The following is a 21088-nucleotide window of genomic DNA, read 5'->3' on the forward strand; positions in this document are numbered from 1 at the left end:
AATGTCATTGCCGTAATTAATACAGTTAATGAATTATTTTTTAAAATATAAGTAGTAACACAGTATAGTAAATATCCTTTTGTGGAACAACATAATAAAAATACAGTAAATTTGAAGGATTCTGATAATCATTCATGTGATACATGTAAGATTTAAAAGTATAATATTACATTTCCGTTAAAATCTAGCAACCAATAATAATATACCGGTATATATTACGACATATTTAGGTTAACTATATATAATATGTAGTTAACGTAAATTTCGTAATTACTTTTCTTTGTTAAAGATATAAGCATATATTGACAGTTTCGTCACTGGAATGTTCATTATATATATATGAAGGAAATACGGTTAATTTCCTATAGAGCCCTCAAAAATTATCGAAATAGTTTATATAATGGTAACAATACTGTCACTTACTGTCTTGTTACATACGAATAAAACTTAAGAAAATACAATAGCATTGCTTGCTTGTAAAATAATAATAATAATAAAACAGTCAATATATATTTATTCTGTTCTAATATTGTGATCTTTCGTAATTGGTTTTTGAGTGAGGAACGTTATTTAAACTTAACGAAATTTTCAGAAAAGAAATATATTCTCGAACTGCTACTTTAATATATATGGGAGGAAGTTTACTGAACTTGGGCTTTTGATATCTTGTTTCGTCGTCTAGTTTATTTCAGAGATATAAGACATTAATTACGTTGTTTCGAGCAGTGTATACTTACGTAAATCAACTATAGTAAGTAGAGTAAACTTTAAGACGGAAGTTCCTGGTTATTATTCTGCCACAAACTTCGGTATTCAACACAAAAGCCAATTATACACGACAGTGCCCCATACAGAAACACATGATCTGACTACATGTATCACAACTACCATAAAATCTCCCTATAACTGTCATCAACTTATAAATAACGCATTCTTACACACGGGTTGGTACAAATTACATAGCCATTTAGGTACTCAGATTCACGTTTCTATCTATTTCAACTTCCAAACATCTTTGACGTAGAGAGTGTAATCTTTTGTAAATTATAGCTTTCGTGAAGCTTCTACATTAAACTTGAACTTAATGAAAAAAGTATAATAGTCTAAGTATATACTTACTTTTGGTGGTGTAGATACAATTAATATTTCGCCATTTTATAAAAAAATAACTATAAATTGTGTACACCTTGAATAGAAACTTAGATGTTGGAAAACGTAAATTAATTACAACTTGATTAAAAATACATTTTATATCTACAGAAATTAGACTAACCACAAATCAAATTTTATGTAATGTAAAAATGGACTAGACTTTGTTTTAATATGGCTGACTATTTACTAACAACTTAAACTATTTCGAAAATGAAAATAAAATGAGCAATTTTTTGGGATCTTTGATTATATATCTTAAATATTAGGAAAATTACCATTCGAATACTGGCCATTTTCTTTTATAATAGTCTTCCTCTCGGCTTTGGTACACAATATGGTAATTTAGAAACTAACGATAGTAACATCAACCTATACATAGATAAACTAAATGGAGTTACGTAAGCGTGGAGCGAAACCAATTTGTTATCGTGATCAGCCAAGACATGGCAAAATAATACATAATTTTCTTTGTAACAATACATAAAATAGTGTGATATTTTCTCATTTTTATAGTTATGGCTCACTCTTTATAATTTCTTGGAATTATAATCAAATATACTTTCGTTGATCTATTATTTTTTTCACCAATATATAGCTACGCTTGGTTCCTGCTGGGAGATACTACCTAGGTAGCTTCGAATACTACTGACGTACTTGAAGAGGAATACTCCATTTTTTATCGTTACAAACGTATTGAACAGTCTAATTATGTTTATCTTCAGTCTTTTACATTTAATTCTAATAATATTCTAGTACGGAAGATCTAAAAAAAAAAACGATTATTCTAACATTTTTATTACTAAAATAAAGTAGAAACAAACCAATAAATGCACAATACAATGTTGACAAAATAGACAGTAGAAATAAGTCACATATTTTCACTCAAGACTTCTAGGTATTTTATTCGTTTTCAGCTAAATTTACCTATCGTTGTGATGTTCCTGCGTGCGATACACGTAGTATCCATTGAATTATAAAAACAACAAAATCTTAAGAGAATATTGACGAAGATACAATTTTTATTCTACTATATTGGAATCAAAACTTTTAAAAACGATGTTTCTATAGCCAACTGACACAACAACTATAAGATGATTTCTAGAAATAGGACTTAGAGTACTAGATATAAACTAACATTATTTTCCTGTACAAAACAAAATAAAATGAAATCTTTTAAGTTTTACGTCCTACGGTTATGCCGGCTAGGCTAAAGGAGACGGTGATGATGAGAAATGAATGAAATGGTGAAATGAAGAAAGTGGGAGGAAACGGGAGAACCCACGCATACGGTGTTTGTGCACCACAAAGCCCACTTGGCATGAACGGATCGAACCAAGAACCCCATGCACCAGAGATGAACGCTCTATCACTGAGCCACCGCGGTCCCTGTACAAAGAAAACTAGATAATTAAATCGGTAAGTATTTTTGATGTGTTATCTAGGTTTTAGTGTAATTGGAACTTTGAATGTTCGACCAACGTAAGTAACAACCTTACACATTTATCTTACAAAACATTGGAGTCATTCAAGAAACATGCACATAAGGTCAAAAGTTTCTTAGGTGGGAAGGGGATCATAATTCAACTTTTATGAATGATCCGCGATTGTACTTTTTAAAAGCTAGGGTAGTTATTAATATTCTAATTTTCTTGTACTTTTTGCACATTATTCAAATATGAAAGTAAGTTAGCACAAAAGAACTTTTCTTTTTAATCAAGAGTACATTACGAACACTATTATCGTATCTACATTTCTGAAAATAACTGAGGGTTATATTTGTAGGGATAGAAAATTAAGAAGTGGAAATCAGTCTGGGTGAAAAAAAAAAAAAAAAATGTGTACATGATTAATAAAAGAAATGTAGCTGTAGCTGAGCAATTCTAGTTTGATAGTGTGTGTTAGTGATGAGATGTGCATAGTTATTTATTTCTACATAAATTTATTACATATTTGGTGGATCCTTTCGTGCTACCAGCTTAGGGTAAAATTTGTTAACAAAAGTTTACAAAAACATATGACTAGATGTGGTCTGTTCATTATTATCCATGATATAACATACCCTGCTCTCCCAAGTAAACTGAGTGAACAGCGCTGGAAACCGGTGCTTTAGCTTGTATCAGTATGTAAAAGTCAAAACAATAAAGAATACAGTAAAATTGGTTTATGATATTATTTTAATTCCTTAACAAAATTAGCAATCTACGCATGTATAACTTATGTGTAACTAACCTAACTTCTAAAGTATTCATGAGAGAATGTCGAGGTTTCATAAGCGGATAAAATAAGCTGGTTTCTCACTTCCACAGTTACAAGCTACGCAATTAGAAACATAATCTATCCAAATTTGAGATGGTGTCACGGATATTGAACTACTAGGAGTGTATATCATGACCGTACTACAGATTACAACTTTGTTCCATGGTTCACATTTCGTGGTGTGACGCCATCAGAGATTCCTTTTTCGGACGTCCCTTTAAGATAGTCCACATGGCACTGACGATATATTCATTGGACAAGATATGTTTTGTAATGTGTACCAGGGTTTGATTTCTGTGTTGGTATGTTGCAAAACCTAGGATGTAGGTATTATCTAATCTTAGAGCGGTCTTCCTAAGGGACCAGATAACAAATGAGCAAAATAATAAACAGGTTAGAAAACATTATTTTGCAAATATTCTGTATTATTAAAATTGAACTGACGGTAATGGTGTTTACTGTTAAGAAATCAAATCACGTGGTCTCGGAGAAGTTACTTTGTATGTTTACTTAAATTTACATTTGTATAATTTAAGTAAGACAAAAATTTAATTACATTACATTACCTTCATTAAATTGTACATTACCTAAGTTATTATATGATGTTAACATAATAGATTGTATAAACGTATATAAATTAATAGTTGCATTTAAAACATACAAAATTGTTAAGAATTATACTTGCACTGTTGTTAATATTAGAGACATTACGCAAAATTTTGACACAAAGTTTTGAAAATCGGATTGACTTATATAGGTTATTAGGCATAAAATCTGAGGTTACTAGTAATGCTTTCTGATAGTAGATGAGCTGAGAAACTATCAAGAGACGACAGTATGATGATAATTGTTTATTGTAAACGTGAACGTTGGACGATACGGCGGAACTAAATAGAAGGCATGCATAGAGGTCAATAGCCCCCAATGTAATTGGGGAATTGCTTAATAAAACATTGCGAAATGTGATTCGTTCTGTTAAGAGTAGATCGATGATAAGTGAAGATGCTGGAATACAGTGAAGCACATTTTGAATTAAGACAGTGGCTCCCAAGTTTATTTTGTGTACTACCTTTTTATTTAAGAAGAAAGCATCCTAGGAAGCTAAGATTTGTAGCAAACACACGTGAAAAAATATCTTTTTAAAAAATAGTTTAATAATATTGCAGTGCAAAAACTCAATTACATAATATGCTTCATAAGTAAAGTATAGGAACTTATGTTCTTACAACGCTTATAGTACAAATAAATTAAGTAATTAATAACAGTTCAAGATTAATTAATTACCTAGTTATTCATGCTTCGCTCACCAAATGGCTCTTAAAATAAAATTTAGTACTACTACTTACTTCAGATGTAAATACTGTTCGTAAATTTTACTTTTATCGAAAATTTCTTATGTAAGTATGAATTTACATAATTGTACTTATATTTTACTTACACCCTAACACCATATTATAATATATTAATATTCGGCTCTAGTTTTGTAAGCAGTAATTTACAATCTCCACAGTTAGCCATTTCAGTACAATCTCCCCCCACCTTCTTTATTATTGACTAATTATTTCTGAGATTACTTCTGCTCCCTGGACCATTGAAACGGTTCTCAGTAATACGGCCGAATAGTATTACTAACTTTACGAACCAATACATTGTGTTGATCATCAGTTTAATCCAGATTTAATAGTTAACTTGATATACTTAAAAGTTTAATAATGGCATCGCATATATTCACATAGGAAGATTAATTACTGTAACATCGTTATAAAAATATCATTGACTTCTGGAATGAAAGCTGTTTCAGTATTTTCGTCTTACACAATCGTGCGCATTCAGAGTAAGGTTTCCCTAATCAAATAAGTGAACTTTTATCACAACTCCTAGCTCTTATTAGGAAATTCAGTACACGGCTTAAGCATTTTGAAATATATAATCACCTCGCACTATAATAGAAATTTCTTTCTTTAAAAAAAAAAAAAAAAAAAAAAATGTTTTCTGCGCATAGTCCAACATGATAAACAAACACAACTCAATATTGAACACAAGCAAGATTATTGAATGTATTCAAAATTTACATGTTCCTCTCTTAAGTAAGTGAGTTCTTAATAAAATTAGGCTAAAATTCTAGAATAAGTAGTATATTATTGAATGGAAAAATAGAAGTAAAGAATAACACACACACAATTCTAATTATGAATAAGACCGTAGAGCTTGTTAAAGAAATTTGAGGCTGCAGCGTTTATAAAAACATTATTTGATGTGCAATAACATGACTAGAGTTTTGGTAATGAAACTTACTGAATTCATTTCAAAATATTGGTAATTTCAAAACTGGATTCTTTTACAATTTACAACAAAGATATGTTGGAAATTGCTATCACACATTTTCTCTTTATAATTATAGCAAACAAAGTCTATTAGATTTAAATTTTAGTCATAGGCATACCGAGTACGAATTAAGCTTGTTAAAATTCTAATAGTTACACATTCGAGTATATGCAATATATATATGTAATATTCAAGTAATTGTTTCATTATTTGAATCCTAGATAGTTTCAGAGAAAATTATTCAATAACGAATTAAAATATTTGAATCAAAATTACTGGAATAATAAATATTTGAATAATTGAAGCAAAATTATTCGAATCACAAATCTTAAAATTTTAACAGTATTAGTTACGAAACAAAACCTTTCTATAAACGTTCAACAAATCTCAATTTTACATTTAGAAATTGGTATAACTAATTCTTGGAGCTTATGTTCAATAATAATGAAAAATTTGACTTATAACTAACCACTAACAAATAGCGAAAAAAATGTGGTGTTCTCTGATAAGTTTCGTATAATCAGTGAGAACCAGTCATGACTTTTTGAATTACAGCGATCAGTTTTACGTACTTTTCATGAAAGTGTGTGCACTATAATTAGAGGTGAAGGCCAAGTATAAGCAGATGTATGGTACACAAAAAGTACATGCAACCCGGTAATTAATTAATACATTGAAAGAGGAGCTCAACACAATATGATAATGCATATTTTTGTTTTCAATATGAAAACTATAATGATTCTCAACTGATGTTTTATTTGGTGAAGAAGTGCATATATTAAATAGGTAATAGGTATTATTTTGCCACCTTTAATACAAGATTTTCAAAATAAAACAAGAAAGCACAATATCCGATATAGGTTTAAAAGGACCTTAAAACTCAGTGCTATAAAACTGATTAATATTGTGAAGATATTATTTTTAATCACATTTTTAATCCCCGTTTATTTTTTCTAAAATTTATTTTTCATATTTTTGAAATTTTATTTTGCATTATTAATGATTTAAAAAGAAAGTTGGAAATTTTTCTCATTTCGATTACTACGAAAATTGCAATAATCATTCAATCGTGTAGTTTCATGTTCATTAAGTAACACCGCTTATTGTTTGAATTGTATTATAAATATACCAATTTAATTCGTGGTTTTAATATTTAGTATTGAATTATTTCGCCCGTAATGTCACAACAGTCTTTATGCTTTGAAAATGCCCAAGGTATTAGGCAAAATATTGTGCACGAAAAAAAAAAGTAGCTGATGATTTATTTATAATCAACTTCAGAATTAACTAACTGCTCTTTCTGATTCTCTAGAGAAATGATAAATAACTTATCTACCTTACTAAGAATTTTCAAAGTGGTGGGTTTTCCAACTTACTATGTACAGAAAATATGCTTAAGTATATAAAGCTCGTAGTACCTTCGAGAGAATTGAAACAGAGACTAGTTAACTTCAATATGGCATTTTCGTTCATAATCAGCAATCGGTAGGTATGGAAAACTTTATTTGCATTTATTTCATTTCGTGTGTTGGATTTTAGCTCCATTTATTATGTACTATAAAGGCTATAGTACTGTATTATGTACTATAAACGGCTTTCATAATAGTTCAATTCCATCTATTAAACTCATCATTTAGTCATGTGTTTCTATACGAATCTTCATTAGCTTACAAACCCGTTAAATTAACTGAATGTGCTAGCTAGAAAAAATTAGCACAAGATCATTTATATGTATTAATTACAGTTAGTTAACATTTGTAAGTGCATACTTTTTTTTTTAAATCTAACTGCATATGACTAGATTCAGAAATTGATTAGAAAATACTTTCCTTCTGCTTCATTGTCTCGTTCTCTTTGCTTGTAAACGTAAAATAATAGTGATATTCTTTTTGTCTATGAAATACAATCCTTCAAGGAATACTTAAAGCATTTTAATGCACTTTATCATTCTGTTTTAAGTAAAATACTAGGAATTTTAATATGAAATTAAATTTTGCAAGATAGAAATTTAATGTATACTAATGTAGGTTTTGTTTTCAGCATTATTATTCAATGTATTATTGTTACCTATTGGTACTTTTAACTTACATGATCTACTAAATTTTGTGTTTGGTTGAGAAAAAAAAACGAAAAAGAAAAGGAAAGGAAAGGAAACAAGTCGTACTTAAACGGAAAGAAACATGATTATGCATTAAAGTATTTATGTCCATTTTACAATTAACAAAAACTACAGCATTATTTTATGCTTACAAGCAGTAAGAGCGAAAAATGAAGGAGAGAAAAGATTTCCAAACAACAACTGAATCTACATCACGTGCCGTTGGTTTTTAAAGCGTACTTGCAGACATTGATGTAGTGTTTATCAGTGTAAGTCTTTCTCCTGTAGCTTTATTTTTTCTAACTAAAACTAAGTTAAATTAATTTAAAAGGATTTTAAGTCAACGAAGAATATAATAAGCATAAATGATTGCATACAGTGACGATGCTAGAGGGAAGCGAGCGCCCCTACCCCCAGAGCCTACGCCTGCCTCCAGACATATTGCTTTGTAATGTAGACCAAGTAATGTAAAACTATTATTTTCGGTAAATAAAATAAAATAAAATAAATAGCTGCCTCCCTCCAAAAGGTTAATCTGCTTCTCCGCTTGTCCTCCGAAGAAATAAAACCTGGCGTCATCACTGATTACATGAATAACCTAATGGTGAAATTAACATAAAATGGGTAAAATGCATCAATTGTTTCCAGTTCCACAGAACATGCAATATTCCATGATGACCAATAGATTTTTATAAATATTATATGCTCTGTGGGGGGAAAAATATAATAGGCTGTGAAGACAAAAAAAGGTAACATTTACATGTTAAGACTAGATATCATAACCCGCCTGTTTCTTTTACCTATTCATATATGTAAAATAATCTGACTGCTACAAAACATTATTCCCAAATCAGCCCATTATTTTTGGTCTACTTTGCTAAATAATATTGCATTGATAAAAACATCTTGCTTGCAATAATGCCAGCAAAATATACAATTTGATATTTGAAAGCGCTTCAGCATTATGTTGATGTAGCTGATCTTTGGATATGATATTATCTTGCAAAATTGTCTTCTACGAGTTGATTCTTCTTAATAGGATGATCTTGAAAATTATCATCAGTATTTATTCCTTTTGGTCAAGTGTGTTGATAGATCTTGAACGAAGTAAACAGATTTTGTCTTTATACAATAATTATATACACAATCTTAGAATTCTCAGTAGTTTTTCCACACATGTCTCTCTCCTATTAAGACTTTGTATTTACGAAAATACACACACACTTGGAAGGGTTTACGGGGAGTGAAGGTAATATTCACATGTCAGTAACATCTTCTGGAGGATTCAGGGTACTTGTCCTTAAGCTCAGTTTTAAATTGTCGAAATAGCATTCGATTTCGTTCCTGATCTATGTCCTTTTCTGCGTGGAAGGAGTTTGGAGTCTTAAGCCCTTTGTGGACTAGGAAGGCATTGTTGAGAACTGAAAATTTGTAGCCAGCTACGTGCAATTCACAAACCTGTAAGTACAAACAGCATATAAAACATAAATAAAAAAAAGAACAACAGTACATAGAGCAGAGATATAATTATGAATTAGCTTTTGAATTATTAGTTACAAATTATCTTGACCACATTCAGACACATTGCTGTCTATACAGAGTGCGAAATTCTGAGGGAATGAGGGGTAATTTTCTACTTAATATTATTAGAAGAAAATTCCGCCTCTAAAAACTTACTGGAAGGTGAATAAAATAACACTTGTATAAAGTAAAAGACAAATTCTGACCAAAAGATATACTATTTAATATATTAAATACTGACCAAAGGATAGATTATATACTGACCAAAGTTACAGTTTCAGAAAAGTATCTTTGCCTTCACCATACACATATAAAATCTTCATCAGATGAAGACAATGTATAAAATCTGATAAAGACCAAGTATCGTCAGACTTTATAATGTGTCTGATGAAGGCAAAGATACTTCGCCGAAACTGTAACGATATTAAACATTATATGCTTTGGTCAGAATTTGTCTTTTATTTTATAGAAGTTCCAATGGCGCCAAGAAACCCAACTATTTCTTACTCCCGATTAAGGACCTATTTACTCCAGAATAACAGCTTAATCTAGTTCGGAGAAACCAGTCCCATGAGCATTACAATTCTATTCTACTATCGTAATACTAAATTTGATAGTAGATTTGATTAGGATTATTATTTTGTATTCTATTTCCCTTTTCTCTTCCCTCAGTTTTTCTTCGAACCCCTTTCCACTTTTGTCTTTGACCAAAATTTCGGATGATATGTCACCCCCCGTGATTACGTATTTGATCGGCATTTTGATTTTGTTAAAAGTGAATGGAAGCTGGATGTGTGGCGTTCAAAAGGAGAGCATGAAGGTTTCTTGAGGTTTTCGAAACACATTATAAAAGCATTATTTTCTCAAACTATTGATTATAAAAGCATTATTTGCTCAAATTAGTGAATATAAAGACGTATAAAGATTTAACCTTCGTTAGAAAAAAAAAATTAGAAAATCCTGAGAAATGTACTTCCTGAGAATATCGAATATATTAAGTTCGTCATGATAGGAGTTTTTTTTCTCCTAACGAAGCACTTTATTGAGATACCAGCAAAATATGTTGCATACAGAGAAAGTTTAGGAGGAATATTTACTGCTAATTTACTTTGTAAAATATCCATTTTTTTAAAAGTTCTACATCTGATAGTTGTGCTATGTAGGCTACATGAGACGGATGATAAAGTAAAAGGGATTCATGAAACGGGAATGTGAGAGGAAACGGGGGAATCCAAAGAAAATCCACGGACATGATGTTCACCACAAACTCGTGTAGTTTGCAATCGAATCAGGAGACAAAGGTGAGCGCGCTACCACTAAGCCCCCGATATCCTGGAAGCAACCATATGAATGGTATCATTAGTTTGTACTGAAGTAATTTAGATTATTCAAATGACTGGTTAATCTGTTACTGTAATAAGTGATAATCATATTGTACATTCAGGTCCGTATTGGTTATTAGTTGTCCTTTTAAACCATATGTTTGTTATTAAAAGTAGGAGAAAATGTAATATTGTTTATAAACAGGCCATTACAGTACGAAAATACAATTTTAAAAAATAAATCAAAATTCTATTCCACGTATAAAGAAAAGCAAATCTTCATTTAAAACAACAGATTCGAACTCTTAAGGTAGATCACTAGGTGTTCTCAGTGCTATGCTAAACGCTGCTTGAATAGTGCGGCGTTGCCAGATAGTGTTGAATGCTTACTGATGTCAGATAACAAAGGAAGTAATGATGGAATTCTGCTTGGATACGTACTGGAGAAATTACTTTTCGGCTCTTACCGCAATTCACAGCTAAGTTCCGCTTCTCGACCAACCCCAAAATCCCGGGATTTTCTTATTGTGACTACCACAGTAAACGTACAAATTTGGCAACAACGCATTATGGCGTTCTGCGCAAGTTTCTTCTCAAAATCTATTTCCTTAAATGTATATTAATATTTAAATAGAATGTGAAACATAACAGAAAACAGGTTAAACAATATATCTATTTCGTAATAAGATCGTTACTTTAAAATACTTTACACGTTAAAATGAACATTTCATAAAACTAAGCACTTCTAGTAACATCTAACAGCAAGTGCCATCTTGTGTGCTCACTTTAAAACGAATCAAATATTTTCTTTTATTTGTCAACTTTTTCGAAATCAGAAGACATAACCAAATGAATCAGTGTCTTGTGTTGTAGCTGAAACAAATTTATCTTATAGTACAATATCTATAATATGTAATGTGTTATTGCGCAGTAATTAAGGGAATGAGCTAAAATATGTACTGACTTTCGGATGATGATTCACTTAAGATTACTAAGGTAATCCTTTGCATAGGTATCCAAACGATGTACTCTCAATGTGAGGAGAGTATAGCAAATAAATGAAGTTAGAAGCTTATACAATGCGAAACTTCACGACAGCTGTAGATTACCGAATATCATATGCACAATAAAACGAAATGTCTAAGATAGGCGGGACGCCTAGGAAGCAAGAAAAGTACACGTGTGACTACTTAAAAGTTGTAGACAGGAAGCTTGGGAAAACCTGAGATGGTGATATATATATATATATATATATATATATATATATATATATATATATATATATATATATATATATATATATATATATATATATATAGGTGGCAATAATTATAACTGCTTAGGCCTGGCAAAGGATAGCATCCAATGGACATATTTCGTATGTGTTTTGGACGAACTTAAACGTTCCTTTTGTAGAAAAATTAGTTATTAAGGGAAATCAAACGCTGCAGTACTTGCCGAGGACTGTCATAAACTGTGGCCGTCAGACTAACATGAATATTATCTAGGTACCTGAAAAGATGCATAAAATGTAAAATTTGTAAAGTCGTTGTATTAATATTGATTTTTAAAGAATGCAATGTCAGATTATTTTCTTGTATAATACCTCCCTCTACGCGAAATTCTGGATTACTAAGTTGCAAAATGAACATCTTTCTATTTCGTTTTATGTTCAAGAGAATATATTTTAGAGACAAAAGGAGCTTTGTAAATATACATGTATTGAGCCATAACATATTTTATAATTTTCTTGTAACATTTGTACACGCATGTTCATTGTCGATAAAATGCAGATTAAAGAATAATAGGATTCGAACCCATGCAAAAATGAATATCTGCGTAGAGATAATTTACCTTACTGACCGGAAGGGCTTTACTACGAAACGTGTATCGATTGGATCACCCAGTATTCCAGTGTTTGACTTCTGTTTTTTTTATGGTAATTATGTTTATGGTATATACTTTACATGTGAACTGTATGTTGTTTGGTACTAACGCTCAGACAGTCTGTTCCTCTTAAAACTATGTATTTTACTGCCTGTGGCAGAATGTAGGAAAAATGCATTTCACTGTGTTGAGACTGTGTAGTGTCTAGAATCAATTTTTTTGGACTTTGACTCTAAAAGTTCGATTAAGTTTTTGTGAGCAGGAGTATACAAAATATTTACTCGTATTATTGTAAATATATATATTTTTTAAAAATCCATTTTATAAATTATATATTTTTTTGTTTCAATTCTAAGAGCTGGAAAAGTGAAATAATATTTTAAGGGAAGATATGTTTAATCTGTCAGAGCTGAGAAAGCACCTTCGTTGAGATGGATAGGTAACAGAACTTGTTCACTCTATCGTTTTTTTTTTCCTTTTGTCTAACACATACTAGCTCAATTTTCTTTCAAAAAATGAAATTTTAGTTTTGCGTTCCACGATTATGCCCTGTAGGTTAAATGAGACGGATGCAGTGGCGTAGGGAAGGGGGGCCCAGAGGGGCCAAGCCCCACCTCCAAAGAGGTCTGAGAATGTACTTTGGTAGTTTGATGTTTGTAATTTTTTATATATTTTTATGTTTGTAATTTTTCTATATGTACCTACAACAGCACTTGCCCCCCCCCCCAAACACACATTCTGGCTACGCTACTGGACGGATTATTGATAAAACTAGAAAAGTGAATAATTATGAAAGAATAAACACGACAATAACGTGGAAGGAAATTGGGAAAACCTCAAGAAAATCCCATGGATACGAAGTTGTCCAACAGAAACTCACTCGACCTGGGATCAAAACAGGAATCCCAAGCAACAGAGGTGAGTACTCTGCAATGAGTCACCGTTTCGCTCGTATCTTCCTTCAATTTCTTTAGATTACACGTAATAAAAGTAATTCTAATAATTCATTTATAATTGCAGTAGGCATAATCTGAAAACAAATTAATTAACAGTGTGTAGTGAATCAACTAATAAACGTATACTAGAATTTCCCGAAATAAAACGGTACATTCAGTTCTTTAAATGGTAATGAAGATCACGTATGTGAAAGCTGATTTCATGTTGTGGATCATTTGTGGATTACAAAACCGCAAACTGTGCTTCATTTCAGTGGATTTGTAAACGTGGAAAATCTATCACCGAATTAGCAAAGAACAATAAATGAAGCTGGTATTGATTACAGAGATAATGACGCCATAATTTATTTTCATTAATATCAGAAAGCCAAAAATGTTAATACATTTCGATGAAATTCGCAACGAATGTTCTGTTACTTAATTTATTCATGACGCGTTCTGGTAGTAAAGGAAGAACTCACTGCGTGGCGCTTGTGTGTTCTCCTGCAACATTTTAAGTGCCATGAAAGCCCGCTATGCGGCGCGGTATGAGCTGAATGCAACTTGGAAAAACAGTTTTTTTTTCTTTCTTCAGACTCTCTTCATCACTACTATTTCTGACATTTACAACCATGTTACACATAAACCAATATCTATTGCAGATTTTTATTCCTTTCATGCGAGAACAAAATATTTCTTTTTACCAATACTGCAGACACTAAAATGCATATTACACATTGTAGCTGCATGTATTGCTTACAAGGGACATCACCCAATTGTCCGGCTCCGATTTCAATGAAATTTTTGTTGCTGATAGAGGACATGTATTCATTACTTGTGATGACAGAAATTTGTGCCATGGTGCATGTTTTCTATTTTTTAATAATTTTTAAAGGTTGTGATGTGGTAAATAGAGATTACTGCAGAAGTCCCTTACTACCCTTTGTAAACGGAGTGTTAATGAAAGAACAACCATGTAGATACGTATAGGGCCTAGGGGGAAGTCGTATGGTACGTATGATCTTAACGGCAGCCATCTTGAAATCCGCCATTTTGAATTAAGGTCAAGTTTTTTAAATGGGAATAGGGTAATATGATACATAATTTCGGGCTAGAATTTAATCAGGAAGACAATGGTGAAGTTAGTTTTAAGATACGCATATTTGGTGAAAAGTTACAGGCATATTAATTGTTTATACTTACTATATGCGTAAGTCCCTTACCTCCGCTTCTAACCCGCGTATTAATGATAATAAGTGGATAAAGGTTTCGGTAATACATATTATTCCTAGAGGGAAGTGATACGATAAGGGTATCATTGACGGCAGCCATCTTGAAATCCGTCATTTTGAATTAAAGTGAAGTTTTGACAAATGAAAACCATGGCATATGACGCCTCATTTTAATAGTAAATTTTCCCCAAAAGGCAATGGTATTCTTATATTTGTTCTATAGTTAACCAGTAAAAATTTAGGACTCTTCTAATGTGTACCAAACGTCCATTATTCGATCTTTCAAACTGACAACACTCCTAATTTTCACCGCATGTTTTAAGATTCCAACTGGCACTTTGCAATTGTTTCCATGGCTCATGTTTTCTAAATTTATTACATTTTTTAAGAGTTGCGATTTGTCAGTTCATGAATAGTGTTGGGATAAGCATCCAGCAATCTTTCTGAATTTTGAAGACTTGCCATGTAATTATTAATTTCCTAGGCAATGTAATTATTTATTTCCTATACCTGCCCTTCAAAAACTCGTTTACTAACATGAATCATCGCAGAACGAAAGAACTCCAACTTTGCATTCAGGTAATACCGGAGACGTAGCTTGTAATGGATAATAGACGAGACGAGAAATAAGTTGAAAATTCACTTGAAAAAAGAAAACGAAATATGATTGTTGTGTAAATCAATGGTCTTTTGTTTTGTTTTATATTTATTTGTTTATTGTATATTTATTTATTTATTTATTTTCTATGGCAGTATTTTAGCTAGTCAGACAAAAAAGTCATTCGTTTTCTAGCAATTGTTGTCGATGGTTCATGTTTGTAAGATTTATAATCAGTATTGATCGGGAACTCGATTAAGTTACACCTCTTTATAAACAAGTTACCTGTTTTCATATTTTGTTCATGGTACAGTGTGTTGGGAACAATCATATTATGTCTTTTTGATATGTTCTATCATTGCTGCTGATCCTTTAAAGTTGTAAAGTTGTATTTATTTTAAAAAATACTGTTTTTCGTTTGCGCAACATGTAGGCTACATTTCACGATAATTTTGAGTTTGTGTTACACCAATTTCTTATAATTTCATTCGTATTTCTTTACATCACATAGGTCCATAGGTTTCTCATGTACTCTGGGTTAAAATACATAATTACACTGCCTAGGAAATTAATAATTGCATGGCAAGTCTTCAAAATTCGGAGAGATTGCTGGATGCTTATCCCAACACTATTCATGAACTGAAAAATCGCAACTCTTAAAAAATGTAATAAATTTAGAAAACATGAGCCATGGAAACAATTGCAAAGTGCCAGTTGGAATCTTAAAACATGCGGTGAAAATTAGGAGTGTTGTCAGTTTGAAAGATCGAATAATGGACGTTTGGTACACATTAGAAGAGTCCTAAATTTTTACTGGTTAACTATAGAACAAATATAAGAATACCATTGCCTTTTGGGGAAAATTTACTATTAAAATGAGGCGTCATATGCCATGGTTTTCATTTGTCAAAACTTCACTTTAATTCAAAATGACGGATTTCAAGATGGCTGCCGTCAATGATACCCTTATCGTATCACTTCCCTCTAGGAATAATATGTATTACCGAAACCTTTATCCACTTATTATCATTAATACGCGAGTTAGAAGTGGAGGTAAGGGACTTACGCATATAGTAAGTAAAAACAATTAATATGCTTGTAACTTTTCACCAAATAGGCGCATCTTAAAACTAACTTCACCATTGTCTTCCTGATTAAATTCTAGCCCGAAATTATGTATCATATTACTCTATTCCTATTTAAAAAACTTGACCTTAATTCAAAATGGCGGATTTCAAGATGGCTGCCGTTAAGATCATACGTACCATACGACTTCCTCCTAGGCCCTATACGTATCTACATGGTTGTTCTTTCATTAACACTCCGTTTCAAAGGGTAGTAAGGGACTTCTGCAGTAATCTCTATTTACCACATCACAACCTTTAAAAATTATTAAAAAATAGAAAACATGCACCATGGCACAAATTTCTGTCATCACAAGTAATGAATACATGTCCTCTATCAGCAACAAAAATTTCATTGAAATCGGAGCCGGACAATTGGGTGATGTCCCTTGTTAGCAATATATATAGTGTGGTTTAATAATTAAAGTTGTTTTCTTTAAAAATACATGTTTACAACAGAGCAAACTTTTTTTTTTTTTAAACAACCCATGTCACATTCTACCAAAATAAAAGTTATATGTGCTGTTATGAATTTATGAAAACTTAGAAACGTAAACATCACAAGTCCTTCAGACTGGAATATTTACAGAAATGTCTTCTTCATTCTTTTATTATGTTGTTTTCGGTCACAGATCGGTTCTTCTTCGAAAACAAATAATAAAAAATGTTGTTGAATACCTACGCAATTTTAGATTTTTAACCAATTGATTTAAGAGGAGAATAGTGTTTCTGTTTTCTTTGAAGTAAACTTGGAATTTCAATTTATGTATTCTTCAAGTCTAGCAAGTTGCCCCTTGCTTTGATAAAATGAATTTGCAAATTTAATAATGAATTATATAAATTCAATATTACTTGAATTAAATTAGATTAGTAAATATTAAAAGTAAAACTTTAATTTTACGGAAGTAAGGGATATTTAGAAAAAGATTTGAAGAAGAAATCATTCCGGTTCATTTAAAAGAAAATATAAAGTAACTCCTCACAGGGACGTAGGAAGAGAGTAGATCCTGAGAATCCGGACCGCCTCTCCCGAAATTGCGATTTCTTGTACATTTAGCCTATATATATATATTTTTTTATAAATTTTAATATAACTTATCCTCATACTATTCCCCCGAAATAAATTCCTGCGTATGTCCCTGGTTTCCCATATAAATCAATGGCTAAAATAAGAAGATTGCACGTGAATTCAACACTTTTACGGGAAATGTTTATGGTAGAACTTCCTTAAAGGAAGAAGCAAGAACTTTTCGTTGCTTTGTTATGAATTTTTTTTTAAACATTCAACAACATTTGAATTTCTTTACTTAAAATGTTTGACTTAATATAAAACCATTTTCATTTCATCTCTTACATTCTTCCACATATCAAAAGTTCTATTCTGTAATATTTGACATTATCAAAACCTTTTTAATGCTAAAATGATAATTCGAGATTTGCTTTTATTTCTTTACAGAGAGCAAACCCACTGACTGATACATTTACTGCTTCAGTTATCACTCGGCCGTGAAATCATCGAGCGTAGGAACTTTAAATTTTGGATAAATATTCTTTGAGCCTCAGACTATGGGTAAGATGATTTTGGGTAATTCAACAAGTACAGGGGGGTGATAAGGATTCAACGTTTTTCTACTCATCTTAAACGACCAGATCCGTGAAACCTTTTCGGATTAAGAAGTAAACATTTTGTACAAATTTTGAGCCCATGCCCTAGACTGCGAGGGACGGGATTTTTTGAGAAATTCAACCGCTTCGTTAGTATTATATGTTCCTGTTGAAATACTAGCACGAAAGTTAATGTGGATATGCCTTCTTATATGTATCTTTTTTTCAAATTTAAAAATCATTCTGCTTGCAGCAACACTTATATTGCCACAACAGAGTAAATATCTTATTTTGGATCACTCTCGTTTATGCGTCACGGTCTCAAGCCAAATCGGGATTCTGGAAACTTGTCTTCCTATAGTTAATTTCTATCCGTAGTTCATTTGTGTATGATGAGTTTCGAATTTACCTTTGCTTGGGCTATGTAATTTTAATGATGAATAGATCAATGATATCACTAAGATACAGCCAGCATTTCAGCAAGAATTGGACGCGAAGGAAGTAATTGAAGAAATTTTAGAACTTTGTCAATGAGGGAACAAAATGTACTATAAATATTTTAGGTGTTAATGGTAAATCTGATTTGAGAATATGAGACAGAATATTACAGTATATTTGAAGTTAATACAGTAAAGTTCGGTAATATTTTGTGTACTTCATTGTTAGCTATAATTTTGGGAAAGTTCAACATTTTCAGCGAGATTCTGTGATTTATTTAGCTACTTTCTGTTGGCATCTGTTGGCAACACTGCATATGGCGACGTCAACAGCGTTACCTCGACGATAAAGCACGGTAATGGTGTGGACTTGCCTACGTCGACAGTTCGACAGCGTCTACTAAACGTAGGACGGGTGGCACGGAAGACTTTGATTAACTTAAAACTACGACACCTCAAGCTGCAATGGGCAGGACAAGTGAATATCGTCACTGGCGTGTTTTCGGACGAATTCCGTTTCAGTTCCTACAGTGATGGCCGCATACGCATTAGACGCTATCGTTATGAGCACAACCCAGCGTGCATTTCCGAACAATTTAACAGCTAAACGCAAAGGGTCTATTTTTTAAAGCTTGAAATATGATTTTACAAGTCGTAAAATATCATGAAGCAAAAACATTAGAATAATAGTAAATATTTTCTAAATATTAATCATAATACCTGTAAGTCAGGCACGTAGCCAGGATTTCTTAATTGGGGAGGGGGAGTCCGTGACGAAATACTATTGTTATCACACCAGGGGCTTGATCATTCTAAATTATTTTATTGGCAATATACATTGGTTCGTTTAGCCAGGATTTTGTAATGGGAGGGGAGGCGTGACATGAAATACTGTGCTGTGGCTACACACCAGGGGATCGATCAATCTAAACCATTTTACTGATAACATACTTATATTGATTTCTAAGGACAATAAGATGAGGATATGTTAGTAAGTATTTTAATACCAAACTATGAAGAAATCTCGAGTAAAAGAATATTAAAAAGTAGTGAAAAAAGATATAGTCTTCCGAGGTCATTCGAACTTGGTTCTTCTTCTCTGATTTTTCTTATCTTCGTTTAATGCCGTCAAGGATAGCAACGGGATCTCTTTCGGCAGTAAATGGATTAGTGTTGCCGCAAATTTGAAAATTTCTTTAACTGGAATCTACGTTGCCAGACTCATATTATTGGTGATTCTGTGCATTTCTTAAGTTCTACCTGAGAGTCTATCTGATCGAACCGGTTTATCGATCATCATTTGTAGTCCATAGGATTAGCATGGAGCTAGATGGAATTCGGAATGCTCCGTTACAATAATATCCATTTTCAACTTGACCCCCCTCCATTTCCTCCACACGAAGCTCCTCATAAGAAAGAGTAACCAAACGCTTGTTATAGCTTTATACTTTTAACGCTGATTCTTCTTTCTCTTTCTTTTTTTTCATCCTTCCTTAATGTTTTCATTTCTGGTTCCGAAGGGGGGGGGGTCCGGACCCACCCTTTGGCTACGTACCTGCAGTAAGTTGTCATGGTTTTACGATTATAAAATGTTTGATTTTGAAAAGTTTCACACTAGTATTACAAATCTAGTAGTTTTGGGAAATAATAGGCTCCAGGTGTATGTGTGGAACATCGTTAGGTACGACAGTGATGAAAATAATTTTAACATAAGAGAAAGAAAACTCTATTTTTAAGCCGTAAGTCAGTAATAAATTCATTCCGATGATTATAAATCTCAGAATCTTAAAGAGAGGGAATAATGCCACTGTATTGTAATATGTTTGTAAATACTGATCAAATAAAATCAAGCTATCTGGAAGTACTTGGTTAACCAATTTGAATGTTCTTTTTCATTTTCTTTCTTTTTACATAAATTCTTCGTACGTTACGGAAAACGTTATTCAGATAGGATAATTTATTCAGAAGGAAATGGTAAATGGAAATTAAGGGGTAAGAAAATTTTACTTTTGACTTTACAATGCAGAATATATATACACAATATTTGCAGAGACTTCATATATTATAGTAAATATATTTGTAAATAGAAAGGAATACCTTTTAACTTACCTGACTTATTCTGTTGAATCCATACTGTTTAAACCTTTCATCGTAGAAGGGCACGGTGTTTCTAGAGATATAAAAAGGCTCCCAAGGGTCTTTCCAAAGAACTTCAAAAAGAGGCGCAACGCCTGAGCTCGGAGGTTCCTTCTGCCACGTGTCATAATCCGTGTGAACCTACAATAAAGTTATTATTTAATAGTATATATATATATATATATATATATATATATATATATATATATATATATATATATATATATATATATATATATATATATTTAAACTAAGCACATGCATAGCAAATTCTTCAAAGTTTTTGTAGCACCATTGTATTGATAGATGAAATGTAAATATTCCATTTAATGCTTTATTTGACTTCTGCATCAGGAAAAAGGTGAATAAAAAATCAAATGAGTGATTAGAAAAGAATTTGTGAAATAAAGCCGGGTACCTCAAGGAAACCTACAAATACGATACACACAATGTTATTAAT

At 31.8% G+C, this 21088-nt stretch overlaps 2 protein-coding genes across 3 annotated transcripts in view; one reads left to right on the top strand and one right to left on the bottom strand.

Moving 5' to 3' along the window:
- The window catches only part of LOC145695102 (heat shock protein 68-like), a 124869-nt gene extending 106605 nt beyond the window's left edge, over positions 1 to 18264 (top strand). For both annotated transcript variants that reach the window (XR_014133111.1, XR_014133112.1), the window contains one exon: positions 17907 to 18264. The gene's annotated coding sequence lies outside the window, so the exon portion shown is untranslated. The remainder of the gene's footprint in view (positions 1 to 17906) is intronic.
- The window catches only part of LOC145695103 (beta-1,4-glucuronyltransferase 1-like), a 72897-nt gene continuing 54268 nt past the window's right edge, over positions 2460 to 21088 (bottom strand). Inside the window, exons 4-5 of the mRNA XM_081772003.1 lie at positions 20602 to 20769; positions 2460 to 9289 (exon numbers count right to left, since the gene is read on the bottom strand). Of these exons, the coding sequence (XP_081628129.1) occupies positions 9095 to 9289; positions 20602 to 20769 (363 nt within the window). The 3' untranslated portion in view covers positions 2460 to 9094. The remainder of the gene's footprint in view (positions 9290 to 20601; positions 20770 to 21088) is intronic.

This window comes from Thermobia domestica, chromosome 9 (genome assembly GCF_964235325.1).
Source record: "Thermobia domestica chromosome 9, izTheDome1.hap1.1, whole genome shotgun sequence".
Lineage (NCBI taxonomy): Eukaryota > Metazoa > Arthropoda > Insecta > Zygentoma > Lepismatidae > Thermobia > Thermobia domestica.